Source organism: Mirounga leonina, unplaced genomic scaffold, assembly GCF_011800145.1.
Source record: "Mirounga leonina isolate KUSES-001 unplaced genomic scaffold, KU_Mleo_1.0 Mir_129, whole genome shotgun sequence".
Taxonomy (NCBI): Eukaryota; Metazoa; Chordata; class Mammalia; order Carnivora; family Phocidae; genus Mirounga; species Mirounga leonina.
In genome coordinates, this window is record NW_023270323.1 from 43,312,207 (window position 1) to 43,333,129 (window position 20,923).

The window sequence follows — 20,923 nt, forward strand, 5'->3', positions numbered from 1 at the left end:
AAAAAAAAGGGGGGGGGGGGAGGAGGAAAAGAGGTAGAAGCTTATAGTCAATGTTAACAATTTTATTCCCAAGTTTACAAAATCAGATGAAAGAAAATAAAATTTAGATATGGGGAAGATTTGAATATGGTGAAAAATAGCCTCATAGTAGATAGATTGATATTGAAATTGCTATAATATTTTATTGGTTTGAATGGCTAAAACCAGATCTAATTTTAAACTAGCAGTGTAGAATTAGAATCATAATTAAATTTACGGTTTGCCATAATTTGAACTTGCATTTTTTGATAGATTTTCTTTAAATTAGCATTAATGTATCCATCAGTCATTCCCAGAAATTCACACTTGAACTGCAAATGATAAATGTCATCAAGTAGCCCTTGTTTAAATTAAAAATTTTGTATTTTTTTTTCTTATCACAAAAGCAAAGCAAGTTCACTGTAGGGAAAAAAAAAAAATGGATTCCCTTCAATGTTAATTCCCCAAAGTAACTAATACTACCATCTTAGATTATATCCTTACAGATTTTATCTTTTCATGCTTTTCTGGTAAAATACCAAAGAAATAAAACAATAAAAAATCAGTCATAAGTCCATTTTATATTTAATCCATCCAAACCACAAAATACCTTCTCCCCACGGTGATAACTGAAGTCTCCTTTTTTATTTTTTGTTTGCTAAGTTCATGCAGGTATATCTATACTGATACACAAATCCAAGTGCTTATATTTTCATGAAAATTGAATCATGAAATGTTTTTAAGCAAAATGTATTGTAGGTAGATTTGTAGTCAGTGAATAACCCTGCTTAACTCTCTGTAATATTGTTGTGGTATTACTAGTGTAGGTAATCAACAATTTATTAAACTATTTCCCAATCAATGAATATGCCAGTGTTTGCCACTTTTTTTACTTTTACAACTGTGTTCATGTAAAGAGGCTTGTGTATCATTTATCGCTATATATTTTCCTATTGTCATTTCAGTAACATAGATTTCTAATAATAGCAGTAGTGATAACAACAAAAACAAGAAGAATTAAAATAGCTAACATTTATTGAATACTTACAGTGTGCCAGGCTTTGTGCCAAATGCGTACTTAACCTTCACAACACACCTCTGAAGAAGGTATAGTTTATAATTCTGTTTTGTAGTTTAGGGAAGTAATGAGAATAGTTGAGGAACTTGCTCAAAGTCACATAAACAGCAAGTAACGGAGCCAGGATTCAAACCCAGGCCATCTGACTGTGAGGCCATCTGAGGACATAGCAACACTGTTAACCAGTATCTTATACTGCTCTGCCCCATCTAGGAGAATTGCTGGGGCTTAGGGTAGATACCAGCAAAAATGGTGGAGTAAAACATTCCAACTAAAAGTCTCCTGGTATTAGGGGAAGGAAAGTGGAGTTCCTTCACAAAGTATTGTCATCACTTTATGGTGTCTTTCTGGAAGACATTTGCAAAAAGCTTGTCTTTGTATATTACCTGACTCAGAATTCCCTAGTGCAAAAGTTGCTACGGGGGAGATGCCACTGAAAGCATTTACAGGCAAATGTTTTCCTTGCTTCTGCCTTTGCTTCTGTAAAAGCAAACACAACCCAAAGCAAAAAGAAGGGAATTAATACAAATTTGACAGAGATCAATGGAATAGAGAATACAAATAACATTAGAGGAAATCAACACACTACCGTAGAGATCAACAAAATTGACAGGGGTTTAGCTAGACTGACCAAGAAAAAAGTGGGAAAACTCAAAACTTTTTAAATTTAGGAAGTAAGAGGGGACATTACTACCGACTTTATGGAAATAAAAAAGATTCTAAGGGAATCTGTGAACAGTTGTATCCCCCCCAAATTAGATAACCTAGAATGGGCCAATTCCTAGAAACAATAAATTACCAAAAATAACTCAAGAGTCTGAGCAAATGTATAACAAGTAAAGCTATGAGATGAGCAACAACAAAAAAATCAATGGAAGTCCAAGGCCAGATGGCCTTGCTGGTGAATTTGACCAAACATTGAAAAAATAATTAACACCATTCTTTCTTAAACTCTGAAAAAATAAATGAGGGACCTTGTTGACTCATTCTGTGGGACCATTTACCGAGAAAACCAAAAACAGACGAAGAAATAACAAGTGAAAAAACAAAAAAACAAAAACAACAACAACAAAAACAACTCTACAGATGAATATCCCCATAGATGTCTTCAATAAAATCCTAGCGAACTGAAACCAGCCACATATAAAAAGGATTACGTGTGATGACCAAATGGGATTTATCCCAGGAATGAAAGTTTGGTTCAACATACAAAAATCAGTTAATGTAAACAACAGATTTATGGGGTATGGAAAAAATACACAATCATCTCAAAACACTAAAAAACAAAACATAATATCCTTTCATGATAAAAACACCCAACAAATTGGCATGAGAAAAGGACTCTCTCAACCTGATACAAGTGGATAGAAGAAAAGCCCACAGCTAACATCATACTTAGAGGTGAAGATTAAAAGCTTCTGTGCTAACATCAGGAACAAGATAGGGATGTCTGCCTTCATCAATTCTATTCAACATTATACTGCAGGTTCTAGCCAGTGCAGTTAGGTAAGAAAAACAAGTAAAAGGCATCCAGTTTGGAAAGGAAAATTTAAACTCTATTTACAGATGACATGATTTTATATATACAAAACCCTTAGTAAACCACATAAAAACTATTAGAGCTAATACATTCAGCAAAGTTGCAGGGTACAAGGCCAACACAAAAAATCAGTTGTGTTTCTATACACTAACAATGAGCAATCTGAAAAGGAAATTAAGGATATATTTCCATTTATATTAACATCCAAATAAAATACCTATAAATAAATTTAAGTTTAAAGGTTGAAAGACTTGTACACTTGTACACTGAAAACTATAAAACGTTGCTAAAAGAAATTAAAGAAGCTCTAAATAGATTACATATATATATATATATGTGTGTGTGTGTAAATGTTAAATAGGTATCCCATGTTCAGGGATTGGAAGACTTAATATAGTTAAGATGGCCATCATGCCCAAATCGTAGCTTAAATACAGTACCTATCAAAATTCCAACAATTTTTTTTGCAGCAATGAGCAAATTTATGATAAAACCACGTGGAAATACAAGGGACCATGAATAGCCAAAACAGTCTTGAAAAAGAATAAGAAATTTGGAAGATTCAAGCTTTCCAATTTCAACACCTACTCTAAAGCTATAGTCCTCAAAACAGTCTGAAATTTCCATAAGGATCAATGTGCAGATTAATGGAATAGAATTTAAAGTGCAGAAACAAACCCATATATCTATGGTCAGTTGATTTTTTTAAGTGTTTATTTAAATTCCAGTTAACATACAGTGTAATATTAGTTTCAGGCGTACAATACAGCAATTTAACAATTCCATACAACACCCAGTGCTCATCACAAGTGCATTCTTTAATCCCTGTCACCTATTTAACCCATCCCTCCACCGATCTCTCCTCTGATAACCATCAGTTTGTCCTCTATAGTTAAGAGTTTGTTTCTTGGTTTGTGTCACTCTTTTTTCCCCCTAAGCTTGTTTGTTTTGTTTCTTAAATTCCACACATGAGTGAAATCACATGGTATTTCTTTTTCTCTGACTGACTTATTTCTCTGACTGACTTATAGTTCCATCCACTTTGTTGCAAATGGTAAGATTTCACTCTTTTTTATGGCCTGAATATTCCATTATATATATACACTGCATCTTCTCTATCCATTCATTGGTTGATGGGCACTTGAGCTGTTTCCATAATTTGGCTATTGTAGATAATGCTGTACATACACAATGTGTACATACACATTGGTGTGTATGTATCTCTTTCAATTAGTGTTTTTGTATTCTTTGGGTAAATACCTAGTAGTGCAATTGCTGGATCATAGTGTAGTTCTATTTTTAACATTTTGAGGAACCTCCATACTGTTTTCCAGAGTGGCTGCACCAGTTTGCATTCTCACCAACAGTGTAAGAGGGTTCCTCTTTCTCCACATCCTCGTCAACCCCTGTTGTTTCCTGTTTTGTTGATTTAAGCCATTCTGACAGGTGCGAGGTGATATCTCATTGTAGTTTTGATTTGTATTTCCCTGATGATCAGGGATGTTGAGCATGTTTTCATGTGTCTGGTGGCCATCTGTATGTCTTCTTTGGAAAAACGTCTATGTCTTCTGCCCATTTTGGGGGGTATTGAGTTGATAAGTTCTTTATATATTTTTGGACTGACCCTTTATCAGATATGTTGTTTGCAAATATCTTATCCTGTTCTATAGGTTACCTTTCAGTTTTGTTCATTGTTTCCTTCGCTGTGCAGAAGTTTTTATTTTGATGAAGTTCCAGTAGTTTATTTTTGATTTGGTTTCCCTTGCCTCAGGAGACATATATAATAAGTTGCTGCGGTATGGTCTGTTGATTTCAACAACAATCCTAACACCATTCAATAGGGGAAGAAAAGTCTTTCCAACAAATGGTACTTGTTGTATAACTGGCTATCCACAAGCCAGAGAATGAATTTGGACATCGACCTCACACCATACATAAAAATTACCCCAAAACGGGCCAAGACCTAAATGTCAGAGCTAAAAGTATAAAACTCCTAGAAGAAAACATAGGCCTAAATATTTATGACTTTGGATTAGGTAACAGTGTCTTTGCTATGACTCCAATTTGTAATTCTTATTCAGAGGGGATGTCCATTGCCCCTCAATACTACTAGTATAAATCTTTTAAAGTTTGCTAATATTTTGCTGGCTATATGGTTTTAAAAAGGTATGTCATTATCACTTTGTATTTCCTTAACTGCTAGTGAAGTATATTTTCATATATTGATTTGTCATTTGCATTGCTATACTGTGTGGGCGTGCGTATAGGGTTGGAGGAGGATATGGTTTCGGGTGTGGGTGTGTGTGGTTGTATCTGTCATGTCTTCTATTTAATTATCCTACTGTACCAAATTCTCAAAATAAAACATCCTCATGATCTAAAACCTTTCAGTTTGATGCATGAAAGGGCAATGTGTTTCTGTAGATGTGTTTTTTAATATTGACTTAGTAGCAGGTGAACTGAGTTTATTTTTCTACCTTTTGTTCCTGCTACTACTATTATATTCCTAGATGCATTCAACGCATGATTAAATAGGATTATTTTGCTGTTTTGAATTACTAACTCTATTGTAGATGAGAAGAAAAAGCTGCCCTATTTATCCTAAGGGAAAGCAAAAAATACAACACAATAAAACTTTAATATATGAATGGACATTTCTTTAACATTTTAACTCTCTTTTAATTTAATGTATTCACTATGTACATAATTAAACTTCTATTGGATCTCTGATAAAACAGGTAATTGCAGACATTTTGACAGCTGATATTGCAACTTACCTCCTGAGTTAGTGCTTTCTTTTTACTTAATTATTGTGACTTCCCTGACTACTGGCAGAAAAGCTTTACAATGAAAGGGACTAAATTACTTTCTAAACCAACAGAGGCATAAAATATTCCTTAAAGGTAGTGATTTGCATTTTTATAAAGTTTGAGGTTTAGTTGCTTGTTTTATTTTCTATAGATTCTAAGCTTCATTATGAAAGAAATTCTGTCCTCACAATGCCAAGTGATCCAAATTAAGTTCATATTTAGGTAGCTATACTTAGAATAAAGAACTTCTTAATCATAGTTCCATTGTGATCACTGGTGTGGATGATTGGTCCATTGCTGAGGATGATTTAAATAAATGATGAACAAATTCATGCCAGGCTTTGTGTAGCATTTTAAAAAAATTAATGTTAATGCTCAATGGATCAGTTTAAAGTAACTGCTTTCCTCATAGGAATTTCCACTCTCAATATCACCCGTTGTTTTCACCTTAGCAACATTAAAGAGAGAAAAAGGAGATTCATACAAACAAAAATGAAAACTGAAGGCATTTCAGAGTGATTACTTCAAGAATTATAATAGCCATTTGTGATAATTAACTTTGCACTGTTCTTCCAGTTGTTTTTTTTTAAGATTTTATTTATTTTGGGGGCGCCTGGGTGGCTCAGTCGTTGAGCGTCTGCCTTCGGCTCAGGTCATGATCCCAGGGTCCTGGGATCAAGCCCCGCATCGGGCTCCCGGCTCCGCGGGAAGCCTGCTTCTCCCTCTCCCACTCCCCCTGCTTGTGTTCCCTCTCTCGCTGTGTCTCTCTCTGTCAAATAAATAAATAAAATCTTTAAAAAAAAAAAAGATAGAACTGGCAGTGAAAGTAGCTTTGAAAAAAGAATATTTCCAATTCTGCCTTGCTAATATCTGTTGGTGTTTTTGGTTCCTGTCTTTCTGCAGGAGTAACAACTGTTCTAACAATGACAACTCTAAGCATCAGTGCACGGAACTCCCTCCCCAAAGTGGCATATGCGACTGCCATGGACTGGTTTATTGCTGTTTGTTACGCATTTGTGTTCTCGGCCTTAATTGAGTTTGCAACTGTTAACTACTTCACCAAGAGAGGATGGGCTTGGGATGGGAAGAGTGTAGTGAATGACAAGGTAAGTGAGAACTTCCTTCTCACCACGATTAAGAGAATCCCCTAACAGATTTAGCTTGTAACAGATACGTTCCTAAAAATTGACATGAAGAACATTCAAATGTAAATTGTCTATGTCTTTATATCTATGTCGTAGATATAGATGTTTATAAATAATACAGATTTCTTTTAAAGTATGCTCTTGCCTGAAATTCTTTAGGAGTGCTTGTTACAGTAATAATTCTGTTCAAACTCCCTAGCCTCTGTGGAGCTCTGACTGTGTGTCAGGCATTGTGCTAAGTTTTTTACAGATGTTCTATCATGGAACCTTCAAACTTTATGATTAGGGTCTCTTTTTAATTCTCATTGTTGTAATGAAAAAGCTAAGGCTTAGTGAAGTTGGTTACTTGCCCAAACTCACACAGCTAGCCCATAAGTATAGTTGAATGCAGATCTATCTGACCATTAAATTCATGCCCTTAAATACCACACTGCTTTAGAATTGAGAGATTTGGAAAAGAAAGTGAACATTAGCTTTACCTGTTACAGAATTTCAGGCCCTATCAGTGGATTGAGTTACTCTTCACCTACCTCCATCTCTATCGCTTGGATATAAAATTTCAGGCAACATTATTTTCTCTCCCATGTTGTTATTCCCATGGAATAAGAAAGTAGGTGCTGGAATGCCTAGAAATTTTAAGTTGCTCATGTAGTCTGTGAAAGTTATTTGTTTTTAAGTTTAATTTCTTTGGCAATTATTGGTGTCCCTTTTTAGGTTGCAAGTACTGAAGCTAATGGGAGTTTTGAGCATTAATATAATAGCTGTTCCATTTATTTTATAGATTATTATTCATCTGCATTAAGAGGGAGCTTTGGATATATTATGATGAGATAGAAAGTTTTCTCAACAGTTGCGTTCTACTGGGAGGGCTTCTTTTTAACAATATATCTATTAAAATACTTCTTCCATTAAATTTGGAATAACATACTTGATGATTTTACTTCTTTATCAGTTATTTAAATACAATTTTTTTCTCATTTCTAGGACCATACTGCAGTTTAAGCATATAAGTGGTTGATGTTATAATTTAAAAGTCTTGCTCTTTTTTCTTAATTTTATAAACTGTCAGATTTAATAAGTGCTGGGTTTTTTCATTTTATAAGTGATGTTTTGCATAATAACAGGCACTGAGTGACTATTAAAGGGAATCTGATTAATTTTCTGTGCTTAACTTCTAGGCTATTTCAACATTCCCATTACATTTTACTATTGATTTATGTTTTCATTTTCCATATAATCTACTGCTTTTTCATTGTTATCTATGCAATTACTTCTTTTTAGTTGTTTTAGTTATACATGTGCTTTCATACTAACTTTTCTGGAAGATTAAATGCTAGTTATATTTATAAATGCCAGACATGTTTATAAATATGTCACAAAAGATAAATAGTGGTTTGTGGTATAGATGCTCTGTATAGATATTTATTGATATGTCACTTTTTAATGCTATGAGGGTGCCAGTCAAATTGACATTATTATTTGGCATATCAAATAAAATACCTTCTCTCTGAACTCGGAAAATAGAAGTACTTATAAATGCAAAAAACACATTCGTGATAAAGCATTCTAAAAGCAATAACCTAGTATAAGGAATATTGGATTTAAATCAAACCACATCCCAAATCACACAGAGCAAAGACAAATCTAGGACAAAATCATTGATGTTCCAACCTAATCTGCAGGAAAATAATAAATTCTATATTATTTCAGTTTTAAGTGGTTTAAGTTCATGGTTAAGTTAAAGGGAACATACATTCAGCCTGTTGCTTGTTCTTAATCACTTTTCCATAGCTAGAGGGGCCAAACACAATGGCAGGCACTTGTTAGGTGCTTCAGAATTTTTGTTGAATAAAAGAATAAATAAGTTTCTCTTATTAAGTCTGGCAGTGTAACACCAATGAGAAGACTAATTTGCCTTCATGGAATGGATTTTAGAACTTGACAATGGTGAATTTATTAGTGGGTACTCAACCCAATTTCTTGATTTCAAATGAATTTTGGGAGGTGCTTCCTAACCTAGCTTGGAAGTAGCCAGGTCTTTAGAAATGAAAGGAAATCAAGTAGAGTGCCCCAAACTAGCATATCTGCCAAAAAAAATATTACACTATAGTCTACTTTCAGCTACGTCTGCTTTAGTTTTCCTTAGATTTAATTTTTAAGTGGAAAATGATAATTTGCTTGAATTACAGAGTTTTTATCCACTGCCCATATTGGCATCCTTCCAGTTTTATCAGACAGGTAGAAGTCCTCTGCTTTTGAAGTTGGTATCATAAGCAAATGCAGTTAGATTATCTGTCAATCCAAAGAGCAAATGAAAAGTTCTTCAACATTTGTAAACTGGCAAATATTATGTTGCCTCATAAGAATAATGTCTTAAAGACACATATCAGTAGTATATGTTTGGAAAAAAAAGAAATACGTATTTAACATACAATTTTTTTTTTTTTTTAAAGATTTTATTTATTTGACAGAGATACAGCGAGAGAGGGAACACAAGCAGGGGGAGTGGGAGAGGGAGAAGCAGACTCCCGCCGAGCAGGGAGCCCGATGCGGGACTCGATCCCGGGACTCCAGGATCATGACCCGAGCCGAAGGCAGTCGCTTAACCAACTGAGCCACCCAGGCGCCCCTTTAACATACAATTTTTATGTAGGTTGTGCTCTGATGATCTTTAAAGTTAGTTTATGCCAATACATAAATCCACTCAATCCATAGTCAAGCTGCATTTGAGCCCTCTGTTAGAGGACACAGCCTGCCCTGCTCTGTGATCTTGGGCAAGATGTTATACGACTTTTAGTCTCAGATGTGAAACTAGAGAACAAAACCTTATCATCCTAAAAATGTAATGCTGGATCAAATGATCCAACTCCAGTTTTTATGCCCTTCCATATATAAAAGTATCATCTTGTGAAATTCCCCAAGTTCTTTTGGAATCTTCCCTGATACCCAACATTTTTCCACATGGCCAAGACTAATTCTTCCACTCCAGCTCTTAATCTCTTTCTTTCTTGTTCTTTTCTCAGCCTTGAGAAAGTCATCTTCTACTTTTTGACTGCCTCCTTCCTTTCAGTTAAGGAGTATGCTTCTTACGCTTAATTTACCATGAGGCGAAATCAAAACTCTCCAGATCCTAGGTCACCCATTCCCCCACCTTCAGATTCTACCCTTTTTCTCCATTCAAGCTTTTTGAAAGCATTTCTTACAATGTCTCTGTTCTCACTTTCAGTTTAATTCTCAGCCCACTGTAATCTGATTTCCTTTCCATTTATTGTCCTGTTAACTGAAGAACACCAATAACCTCCACATATTCAGATCAGATAATAATTTTTCATTTTTCTCAAGGAATCCTCACTGAACCCACTGAATACTACTGTGTTTCAGAGCTCCATTACAGGCCCAAGTCAGCAACATTTTCTCTTCTTTCCCTCTTTAAAACTGGCCTCAGAATACAACCACTTGCCCTCAGATCCTGACAGCTGCCTCTATTCATTCCATTCTGAGAGTTTCTGCCTGTGTTCAGAGTAGATCCAATCTCCCAAACATCTGCCCTTGTTTTCCCCAAAGACAGTCATTTGACTTTATTTTATTGTTGTTTTATCTTTACTAATCACTATGTGATTCTTACTTTAAGGGATATTTGTGGGAATGTCTGCAACACTAAGCACACTGTCCACCCATTTACTGTCCCTAAATAGATAATCCTTACTCATCCTCAGCACAAATGCCCATCTTCAGGAAGCTTCTGAACCCTGCGTCCCCCAAATGATTCGATCCAATTGTAAGTGCATGTAGTACCCTGCCCTTTTGCATTAAATCCTTTATCACAGTTTGTAATTGCATATTTATGTCTCCTTTCCTTCACTGATAATTATAACAATGACCATGTTTATTTCAATAAATCATTTATCCTTGACCCTTTCACAGGGTCTTGTATACAGTAGTTTCTCAATAAATATGGAATGAATGAATGAAATAGAACCAAATCAAATCTACAGCTCATGCCTTTATCTTACCTTCCACAGTTTTTATCTACAACTGCACCCATACCTTCCTTTTAACTTCCAGGATCATATATCAAACCTGTTCCCTAGGCATTTCTACGTGAATACGACATCCCGATCTTTATGTGTCTCTTTTTTTTAAAGAAAGAACAAACAAAAATAAAACCTTCTAAATTGATTTTCTGTCTTTCCCCTGCCCACATGTACTTATTTATTTATTTTTTATCTATAAAGTAGATAGATATTATCTACTTCCAAGTTGTGGAACAACTTGGAAGTATCCCTTAACATCTGACCTTCCATCAGATTGTGCCTGTTTTACTGTCTATGGCATGAAGTATGTCCTCACTGTCTCTCATTATTTTGAGTCTCTTTATTTCTCACTGTCCCTAGTCATGTTTCTCTCTAATCTGTCCTCCACAATAGTGCTAGGGTCATCTTTCTAAATGGGAATCTGATCATTTCATTTTTCATCTCTTTAAGGAATTGTTGAATTCTTAATGTTAACTGCTGAACTCTTTAATGAATTCTTCAAGCTCTTCAGCTAATATGGTCTAACTATATATAGCTTTCTCATAAGTTTATACATATATATACATATATATATAGGTTGAATAATAAGGAAAATATTACTGTTATTTATTGTGCACTTCCTACTATGTGCCTGGGAATATCTCTGTGTTAGAAATGAGAACCTAGGGATGCCTGGGTGGCTCAGTCGGTTAAGTGTCTGCCTTCAGCTCAGGTCACGATCCCGGGGTCCTGGGATAAAGCCCCACATCTGGCTCCTTGCTCAGCGGGGAACCTGCTTCTCACTCTGCCTGCCACTCCCCCTGCTTGAGCTCTCTCTCTCTCTCTCTTTCTCTCTGACAGATAAATAAAAATAAATAAAATCTTTAAAAAAATAGAAATGAGAAACTATAGGATTGGTTACATAAAGTTACTTGCTCAGGATCACATCTAATAAGTGGTGCATCCAAGATTGAACACAGAGCTAAAGTGCATGCTCATATTCTTCCTCTAGCCATTACAAACATCCCCAAATATCCATGCCACTACACATCTCTGTGACATTAGATGTGCTGATCCCTCTTGCTAAAATGCCCCCTCCTTCTTTCCCTAACTGATGGACTCCTATTTACTTCTTAATATCCATCTGATTTTACTTAATATTGAAACTTTTTAAATGAATGTAATTGCCACCCAACACAAATTCCTTTTGTGTAACCTTATTAAATTATACTTTTACTATAAGTATTTTTGTTTTCAACAGTAGGCTACATGATCTAAGAGGATAATAGTTTTGTCCTACTCATCATTTTCTCTATTACCTGGCATAATAGTTAGCACATAGTTTATTTGAATTAAATTAAAAGTAAATAACTCTAGTCTCTAGATTGTTTCCATTTCTAAATCTAAGTCAGTGGTTCTACACTGGCCAAAAGAAGTATATTCTATGGAAACAAACTAGGTATTAAATCACTTAAAACACAGACTTAACAACATAATATCTGAACTAACATGGAATGTTTCATTGTTTTGTGATTCACGCCGTGCAATTCATAGAAAACATCACATTTCAAGTGTTTTATTCATTTATTTGCATTTTTTAACATCCTGCCTTGTTCCAAAAGCATTTCAGGCAGTTTACCAAAAGAATGCATGTACTTAAGCTCTTATAAAATAAAACATAAGTAGAAGTAGGATATCAGGAGGAAGGAAAATAGATGCAAATATGTCCACCATTTGGGCCAGAACATTAACTGTAGTCCAGAGCTAGAGAAGCTGAGCTTTAAATTCTGAGCTTCTTGGCTATCAGAGTAAACCATGGGCCTTGGGGGAGAGGGGGGAGAGTTACTTTTTTTTTTTTTTTATGGAAGCATAAATTTTCTTAGGGAAAATATTTTCCTACACTGAATTATATAAAACAATATCATATGGGTTTTATATTAGGGAGAGCTGGGTACTGTTGAAAGTAATGTCAACATTTTCCCAATAAACGCAGTAATGAATTTCATATTGATGTTTCTTGTAGTCCCCTTCAATAAAAGCTGAAGGCATTACATTAACATACAACTCAGTGAAGGCAATTCTTCAAGGAGCTAAGCTAATATGGTCCAAGTATATAGCTTTCTCATGGCCCAATTTAATCCAAGGAAAGACTTTAGAGTACTTAGAGAAGTGGATGGACTGTATAACCTTCAAACAATCTTCTGTAAGTATCACTTTTCTCGGTCAGGATGGCTAGCAGACAGTTAACAGCATATTATCAGACCAAGGAGCATGTTGTTGCTTTAAAATTAATGGGCTTGGTAGTGGCCACAATAGACTAAAAAAGCAACATGGTATATATAGCAAGAGCATAGATTTGCTACTTTGGCTACCTTGGATTTTTTCCAAACACTGTTTTATTTAGTGTTATATTTATGAGAGCTCCATTTCCTTAGTCTAAGGACAATCTCTGCTATTCTTTCCAATTCTGAAACCATGTGATTATTATTTTTATTTATATCCCAGGTCACTTTGCTAATAGATGGCTATATTTTAGATAGGGCATTTGCTCAAGTTATTAACACATTATTTTATCTAATACTCTAAGGAAGCTGAGATTGGTTTGCCCCATGGTGTAAGACATTTTGATTTCTATAATCTGAATTTTCCAGACTTGAAATCTTAAATACATATTCAGACATTCTAATAAAGTAATAAATTCAGAATATTCTGAATCCTATAAAACATTGTTTAAAAAAATAGAAAAATTAATTAGTTTGGACTATATTTCATTTTCATTCCACTTCAGTAACATCATCAACAAATTCTATAGTGGCATTTTACTCTTTTCCCCAAATAATGTCTAAAAATACATAATTTACTGATTTTGTGTTTAGCCACATTTTCCCCCTTCCCACTTATATGAGTCTCAATTATAGCAAAACAACTTCCATAAACATGTGGAATAATAAAATTGAAGACTTTCAAGATCATTACATAGCAGAATTGTAGGACATACAATGGGAATCTAGTTTTTATGAATCTAATAAATAGCTACTCTATAAAATACTTCATATTTTATATATTATATATTTTCTAAATATGTATTTTTGGTCACAGCAGTCATTCTCATACATGTCATTTGCTATAAAGTAAACATTTTTTGAGCCTTTTCCATGCTAGGAACTATGCTAGGATCTCTGCATTGCACAGTCTATGCTTTCAAGGTGCTTACAATCAAGTGGAAGAAAAAATAAGTGAAAAAAGTATTTTTCATTATTGAGACAAACACTAGGGTGCTATGGAAGCACATGGAAGGAGTACTTATTGCAGTAAGAAGTGATTTTGAGCTGAGTTGGTATAAAATGGATCTGACTAGGGGGTCAGTGTGGGTTGTTTATCAGTTCCTGGCTCAATTGTGGTTTCATTCACAAGTTAGGGAATGCAGGAAGGTGTACAGAATTAGGTTGGGAGTAAAAGTAACGTGAGTTCATTTCTGGATATTTTATGTTTTAATTACCTATAGAATATGTTGATAGAGAAGTCTAGTGAAACATAATGGGTAAGAATTCTGGTGAGAAGTATTATGTCAGTCATCTGTGTATTGGTAACAAAAGCCTTAGCAGTTACTTATAATTAATAGAAAATAGCAGTGTCCATTTGCTTTCATGTCCCCCATTCTCCTTCTGTTTGGTTTCATTCTTCATGTTTAACATTGTTTTCTTTACTTACATTTTCAGCCGTTACCTGGCCTTATTCTTCATATGAAGTGGCCTACCTAAGAGACTTAAAGCAGAAATACAGAATGATCAAATTAGACTATGAGAAATTAGGTAGAAATGAGAGTTTGCCTAATTCTCAAAAGAAACAAAAACTTTATATAGAAACATGAACATTAAAAAAATTATCTTGTGGCAGTTAGTACTGGTTTGAAGAGTTAACGCAACAATAGACTTCATTGCACTATTTCTCTTCAAGGCTCTGAGGGTCTGAGTGTAGGCCAAGGGTCACACTGAATAAAGTAGAATTAGTCTAGAAAGGTCAAAATCATTGGCCCAAGTACTCAGCCTGCTGATGGTTTGCCTTGATCAGAGGCTTACATAGATATTCAAAGAGGATTTATAACACAATATATCAGTTTGGTTCTTTTTAATAGAAGTTAGTAATGAATAGGGCAAGGTAGTATCTTCTAGTAATGGCCCAGAGTCTGAATATTTTTTAATACTATCACTAGCGATCTATGTCTTACAAAGAACAGTAGTAGAATATATTATGTGGATTTAATCTGTGTACTTTGCTTTAGCAGATCTAAGAACTGTAAGTCAGCTATGAATTCAATAGTATTTTTTCTCTATATACATGATATTAATAATTTTAAATAGGAACAATTTGCTTTACTGTAGATTTGTGACAGTTACTCTCAAATGGACTGAGGGGAGTTATTTTATCCTTCAAAACAAGATTTTGTAAGATCTGAGCCAGAAAGGCTTTACGAGGCTATGGCTGGGAATTGAGAAGGTTTAGCACCGTGAGGGTACCCTGTGCTTCATTTAATGAATTGATGAGAAATTACAGGTGTCCACCACTGGGTTTTGACTACAGATAGTACTCATGACTGTTGCGCTTTTGCTTGCTGTTGGTTCTGAAAATAATCAAGTTTCCAAGTTCCAAGAGAACATTGTGAAGTCAAGCCATCATCTTGTCAGGTACTGAGCTTGCCTCTGAAGTTTATACTTATATTCAGAGATTGAAGCCATACTTTGAGCAATGAAGAAAAAATATGAAATTTTGTTCTTTGTAGTTTAAGGCAATAAAAGTTACAAACATACATTAAAATTATTTTTAACACTGCTTATTATAGTATCCACAGTATTGGGATAAAAAAAAAAACACCAACATACAAACATGCAGGGGTGATATTTGGTCGGTACATACTGATACAGCCCTCTGGGTATTTACAGCTGATACTCATTCAGATTAGTTAGAGTACCTGTTCTGATTTGTTAGTGCATCTGCTTCAGAGTTTGTTAAATAATTTTAGCATCACCTGTGGGTTTATATACAATTGAAGGTTATTTGCATTGGGCAGGAAGGAGGTTGGTAAGAGTCAGTGCAGAGTTTCTATCCATAGATTGCTCTTGCAACAAAGGACATTTGCATTTAAGTTTCTTGTGAAAATGTCTAAGCCCTGCACCATAAATCTTAACCTAACTTAAACGTCACTCTTCCTTTCTTGATTTCCTCCATGCAATGTTTATGTCTTCTTCCAAAGATATAAAGTATATTGTCTATACATTTTATAAGCCAGTATTCTTGTTTAGCTTGTAATAGAGTTATAACTGTTACTGCTCTCCACTAAGAGGCTGTGCTTTTCAATGTGGTTTGAATATTCATTTATTCATTTAATTCTCACAGCAGTTCATTGTGGCTTTGGTATAATTATCCACCCCCCCTTTTTTTCCCCAACTGGAAGCTGAAGCAGGGAGAGGTTAAGGAACATTCCCAAAGTCCAAATTCTCTGTAAGTGCAATTTGATATTATTTTAAATGATATTTAGGTAGAATTGAAATAATGATAATATAAACACTACATGTTACATACTTTATGGTTTAAAGAGTCTTTTTAGAGGATTGACCTAGTGATATAAACTTCAATTGGAGAAATTTAGGAAAAAGTGTACTCCCAGGTTTCAAATAGCTTCCTCAAAGAGAAAGTCACACAGTATGATGTTTAAAGCAGAAGTTCAGAAGTCACACACATCTGAGTTTGTGTGCTCTTTCAGCCACTTGGTAAACAGGAGACCTGGTTATGTCATGAAACCTCTTTAGCCTCCATTTTGGAATTTATAATATAGGGTTAACAATAGAACTTACCCCCTATCCAGGAGTGAAGTTTTTCACAAATGACACCCTCAGGCTTAACATTCAACCTGATACATCCTAGTGCTCAAAAGGTGTTAGCTATCATCTGGCTATCAGTTATATACTAGGGGGTGACTCTCCATTTGTAACATGGGAACTGCATGTGTCATTACAGAATAAAAGCTGTTTTGTAGCTTTCATAATGGTGGACCCTGAACCCTTTCCTTCTGTACTCCAGCCAGGTCTGGAAGAATGCCTCATCAGCAAGGGAAAGAGGAGAGGGAGAAACCCGATGCCAGTGAAGGACAAGAAATCCAGGCCTGTTTTCAGATCCTGCTGGGCTTTCAGAGGCCCTTTCTTATCTCATTTTACCTGAACATTTTGAGAATACTTAATTGAAAATAACTGATATTAGAAATTCTGTTCTAGGCCAGTTGATCCTCTAAATCTGTTGATTTACACTCTTCATTATTTTGGATAATTAATAGGTGGCTCAATTTTGTTTGCATTTAGATAACTAAGAAGACATTTATATTAGTATAGAAATGCAGGTAAATATTATTTATATTTTAAGGTTCATTAATTCAGTTGCATATTATGTGCCTACCTGGTGGAAGGCATCATGCTAAGTGTAAGTTGATAACAAACAAAGCAGAAGTAGCACCAGCCTTTATTGAACTTAGATTCTAATGAGAAAGGAAGATGTCAATCAAATAATTACACAACTAAAAAAAGAATTTATACATTTTGAAAAATGCCATGATGGAAGTAATCTGAGTGCTGTGAAGAGTGCAGATGGCCAAAAAGACTGTCCTAGATGGAGTGGTTAGGAAGGTCTTTTTGAGGACCAAGACTAAACCAAGACCAAAGTATGAGAGGGGATTGATGACATGAAAAGCAGGATGGAAGGAAGGCCCTCCAGGCTAGGAAGTAGCATGGCCAAAGGCATCAAACAAGAAAGTATTCTTGAAAACTGAAGTTATTTCATGGGACTAGCATATAATTAATGAAGCAAAGAAGCCATGGTAAGAACTACTGATTTCATTCTCAATTCCATGAGATAGTGTTTAAGAGAGTTAAACTGAAGAGTGACATGACCCCACTGATGTCTTAAAAAAAAAAAAATCCCTGTGGCTATAGCGTGTCTAATGGTTGGACAAGGTCAAGTGAAGCTGGGAGAGCACTAAGCATGTTATTTGGTCCAGGCAGGAGATAATAGTGAGTCATATTCGAGTGGGTGGGGATTAGGAGGAGAAACAGGTTGTGGATGAGCTAGGCAAAAAGCAAAGTTTGTATTTTATCTTTGTCCCACATTTTTAATATTTATTTCACTGCCAACTGTATATGGTTAGGTTCCCATCATATGAGTAAAGCGTTTGACATGAAAGAGAGAAATCCTGTTATCTAGTTAAAGAAGTTAAATTTCTTTATTCAGAAATTGTGGTCACTGTAGATGATCATTCCTCTTGTTAAAATGTTTCTACATTTCATTTATTCATTCTCTCATCCATTCAGCAAATATTTGAATAACTTATAAGAGTCAAAATGTTGCATTGTTTATTAGAATTGTGGTTTTGATTGTTTATTTTCCATGTAAACAACAACAACAAATGGTTCTCCAAGAAAATGGTATCCTTGATTGTACTCTGGAGCTTTCCTCATGGTTTCAGGGCTCCTTTTATTTATTTCCCTAAATTTCATCTTTCTAATGGATAATGATGTTTATCAAGATACACTTTTCTTCAGAATTTGAACTGGAGTTTGGAAAATGTTAAGTAGCAGGCTCAACCCACATTGTGTTAATTCTTGTATTTCTCAATAGAAAAAAGAAAAAGCCTCTGTCATGATACAGAACAATGCTTATGCGGTGGCTGTTGCCAATTATGCCCCGAATCTTTCAAAAGACCCAGTTCTCTCCACCATCTCCAAGAGTGCAACCACGCCAGAACCCAATAAGAAGCCGGAAAACAAGCCAGCGGAGGCCAAGAAAACCTTCAACAGTGTTAGCAAAATTGACAGAATGTCTAGAATAGTTTTCCCAGTTTTGTTTGGTACATTTAATTTAGTTTACTGGGCTACGTATTTAAACAGAGAACCTGTATTAGGGGTCAGTCCTTGAATCTAGACACAGGTTATCTTTGGGATGTATAGCAACATAGAACTTTGTTTGTTTTGCTATGTACAGTCTGACTAATAACTGCTAATTTGTGAACCAACATGTACAGTATGTATATAGCTATAAAGCTTACCAGTAGACCTCTAACAGAGACACGCATTTGCTAACTTGAGGAGCTACGGGCAGAAGGCACCCCATTCCCAAAGAGCCATTGCCTTTTTTTAAAGATTTACCCTAGGAACTCGTTTAAAGTGGGTTTCACATGATCTGATTTGTTTCCTACTAGTGATGAAAGTGGGGACCCACACCACACTTGATGAACTCTTTGGTTTCGGTCTTAAATAGGACTATTTTCTACTGTTGCCTAACTATAACGTAAGGTAACACTGTCGTTCCAAGATTAATTCTTCTAAATCACAGAACCTTGTATCTGCCACATCAGTTCCCTTCATGAGTGCTCAGAATCCCTGCTAGTGTAATTGGAAGCTTAGCACACATCAGAAGAAAAACTAGAGATCTAAAATCAGCTTTTAATTACTCTGTATAGCATCTAGAGCAACATATTACCGCATGACAAGCTCAAGTAATTACGAGTCACTCCTGACAGGATGTTAATTATGCCTAGAACTTAATAACTATCGGAATGTCATCGTCATTACATTTTAGCATCAGAGTTCATTTGGGAGTAATAATTGAAATCCTACAGATTATTTTAATCATTGGAAACTACCTTAAATTTAAAAAAAAAAAAGACAAATGTGTCTTACTCTTTCCAGGTATGTGTTGTACTGAAATTGATCAGCTAAATTTTCTTGGTGCTGGAGACTGGAAAAAACATCCAGTTTGGCTGCTGTGGAGCAACATTCATATTGGATTAGAAAATTGTGCCAAAAACTCCCACCGATGAGAATTCATGGGTGTCCCAGCGTATAGATGAGCACTTACACGATTCTCTTCTTTCCTGTTTACTGCAAATTCTGCCTTAAGGCTTCTTGTCATCAGGACTCAGAAGCCACTAATTACAAAGGAAAGGGCAGTTAGTTGGCACATTTTTCTGTCTTGAAGCAGTGCTTTCAGATAAGAATTAATGTAAATCTTCTTTTGTAAATTGCGACTTTAAATTTCACTGACTCAAATTTACAACAGCTTTGTATACCAGAAGAGGTTTTGGTAAGAGTTGAACATTTTTAAACAGAAACTTTAAAGCATCACCAACGGATTCTGGATTAGTTCACATGCGCACAACATGAGCGCACGTGCGTGCACGCACACCCACCCCCCCCCCCCCCCCCCCCCACATGCACGCTAATTAAATTAGAACACACACACGCCCACAAATAGCTAAATTAGAAACCACAGTTTTCAATTTTATATAATTACTAATTATTAATATGTAAAATTCATTTTTCTTTTAATATTTAAAATATACTCTCTATGCCCCTGAAATGTATCAGGAGAAGTTAACAGTTGTGTCTCATGCCTAGATTTAACATTTTTGGCATACCCCCAAATCCTTTTGACTCACATCTACATTAGCAGTTATTGGTTGACTTTTACTAATAGATACACCTTTATGATGGTGTTTTTGTAGAAACATAAGTAGTCAAATAGTGGCATTTCTTGCAGTTTTGTACAGTATTTCAGTATAGTGCATAAATAAGTATGTTCATAAAATCAAATAAAAGGAGTATCTTACGGAAATAAGCAAAATCACAACAAAAATTGCTATTCCTTTGCCTCGTTTAAATTTTATTTCTTTTTCATTTTCTTTGTTTTAGTGTGATTCTATTATGTGCTTTGCATGACTGTATTAATACCAAGGTCACAAATGCATCTTATTAACAGAATTTGCCGTGAAGACAGTTTTGACATTAAAAATTCCCTCACAAAAGGTAATCCATAATCCTTAATAAAATAAAATTGTTACATGAGCTAACAAATGTATTTCTTTAATTCCCTTCCAATTACAGCTTCTTTGTTATCTAAACAGTTCTAACACATACACTTTATTCATATATTGAAATAGAAGATATCCTATTTTCCTACACATTTAAATATAACCTAGATCCTCGGTAGAGTCTAAGAAAGTGCACCATGCTTGAGGGCAAGCAATAAAAATGCTTTGGTATTCATTATTAGACACTTTAAAATGTTGTTCTTGTAAGTTCTGCATTTCCCCCTTCATATCTGACTGTAAATTATTAATTTATAAATATGTACATATGTAAAAATAGTTGTAAATAGCAGTTTCTGTGTGACAACAGAAAAGACTCATCTTTACCTTTGACAAAGGGCTGCACCTACATTGATGGCAGCAGTTTTATTAAATTTACGGTAGATTGGCCGGAAAAGTTACTCTTGCT

At 35.0% G+C, this 20,923-nt stretch overlaps 1 protein-coding gene across 1 annotated transcript in view; it reads left to right on the plus strand.

Annotated features, from left to right (window-relative positions):
* Window positions 1–18,563, plus strand: part of GABRA2 (gamma-aminobutyric acid type A receptor subunit alpha2) — a 118,643-nt gene extending 100,080 nt beyond the window's left edge. The window contains exons 9-11 of the mRNA XM_035004417.1: window positions 6,350–6,552; window positions 12,628–12,807; window positions 18,267–18,563. Of these exons, the coding sequence (XP_034860308.1) occupies window positions 6,350–6,552; window positions 12,628–12,807; window positions 18,267–18,563 (680 nt within the window). The remainder of the gene's footprint in view (window positions 1–6,349; window positions 6,553–12,627; window positions 12,808–18,266) is intronic.
* The last annotated feature ends 2,360 nt before the right edge of the window (window positions 18,564–20,923 follow it).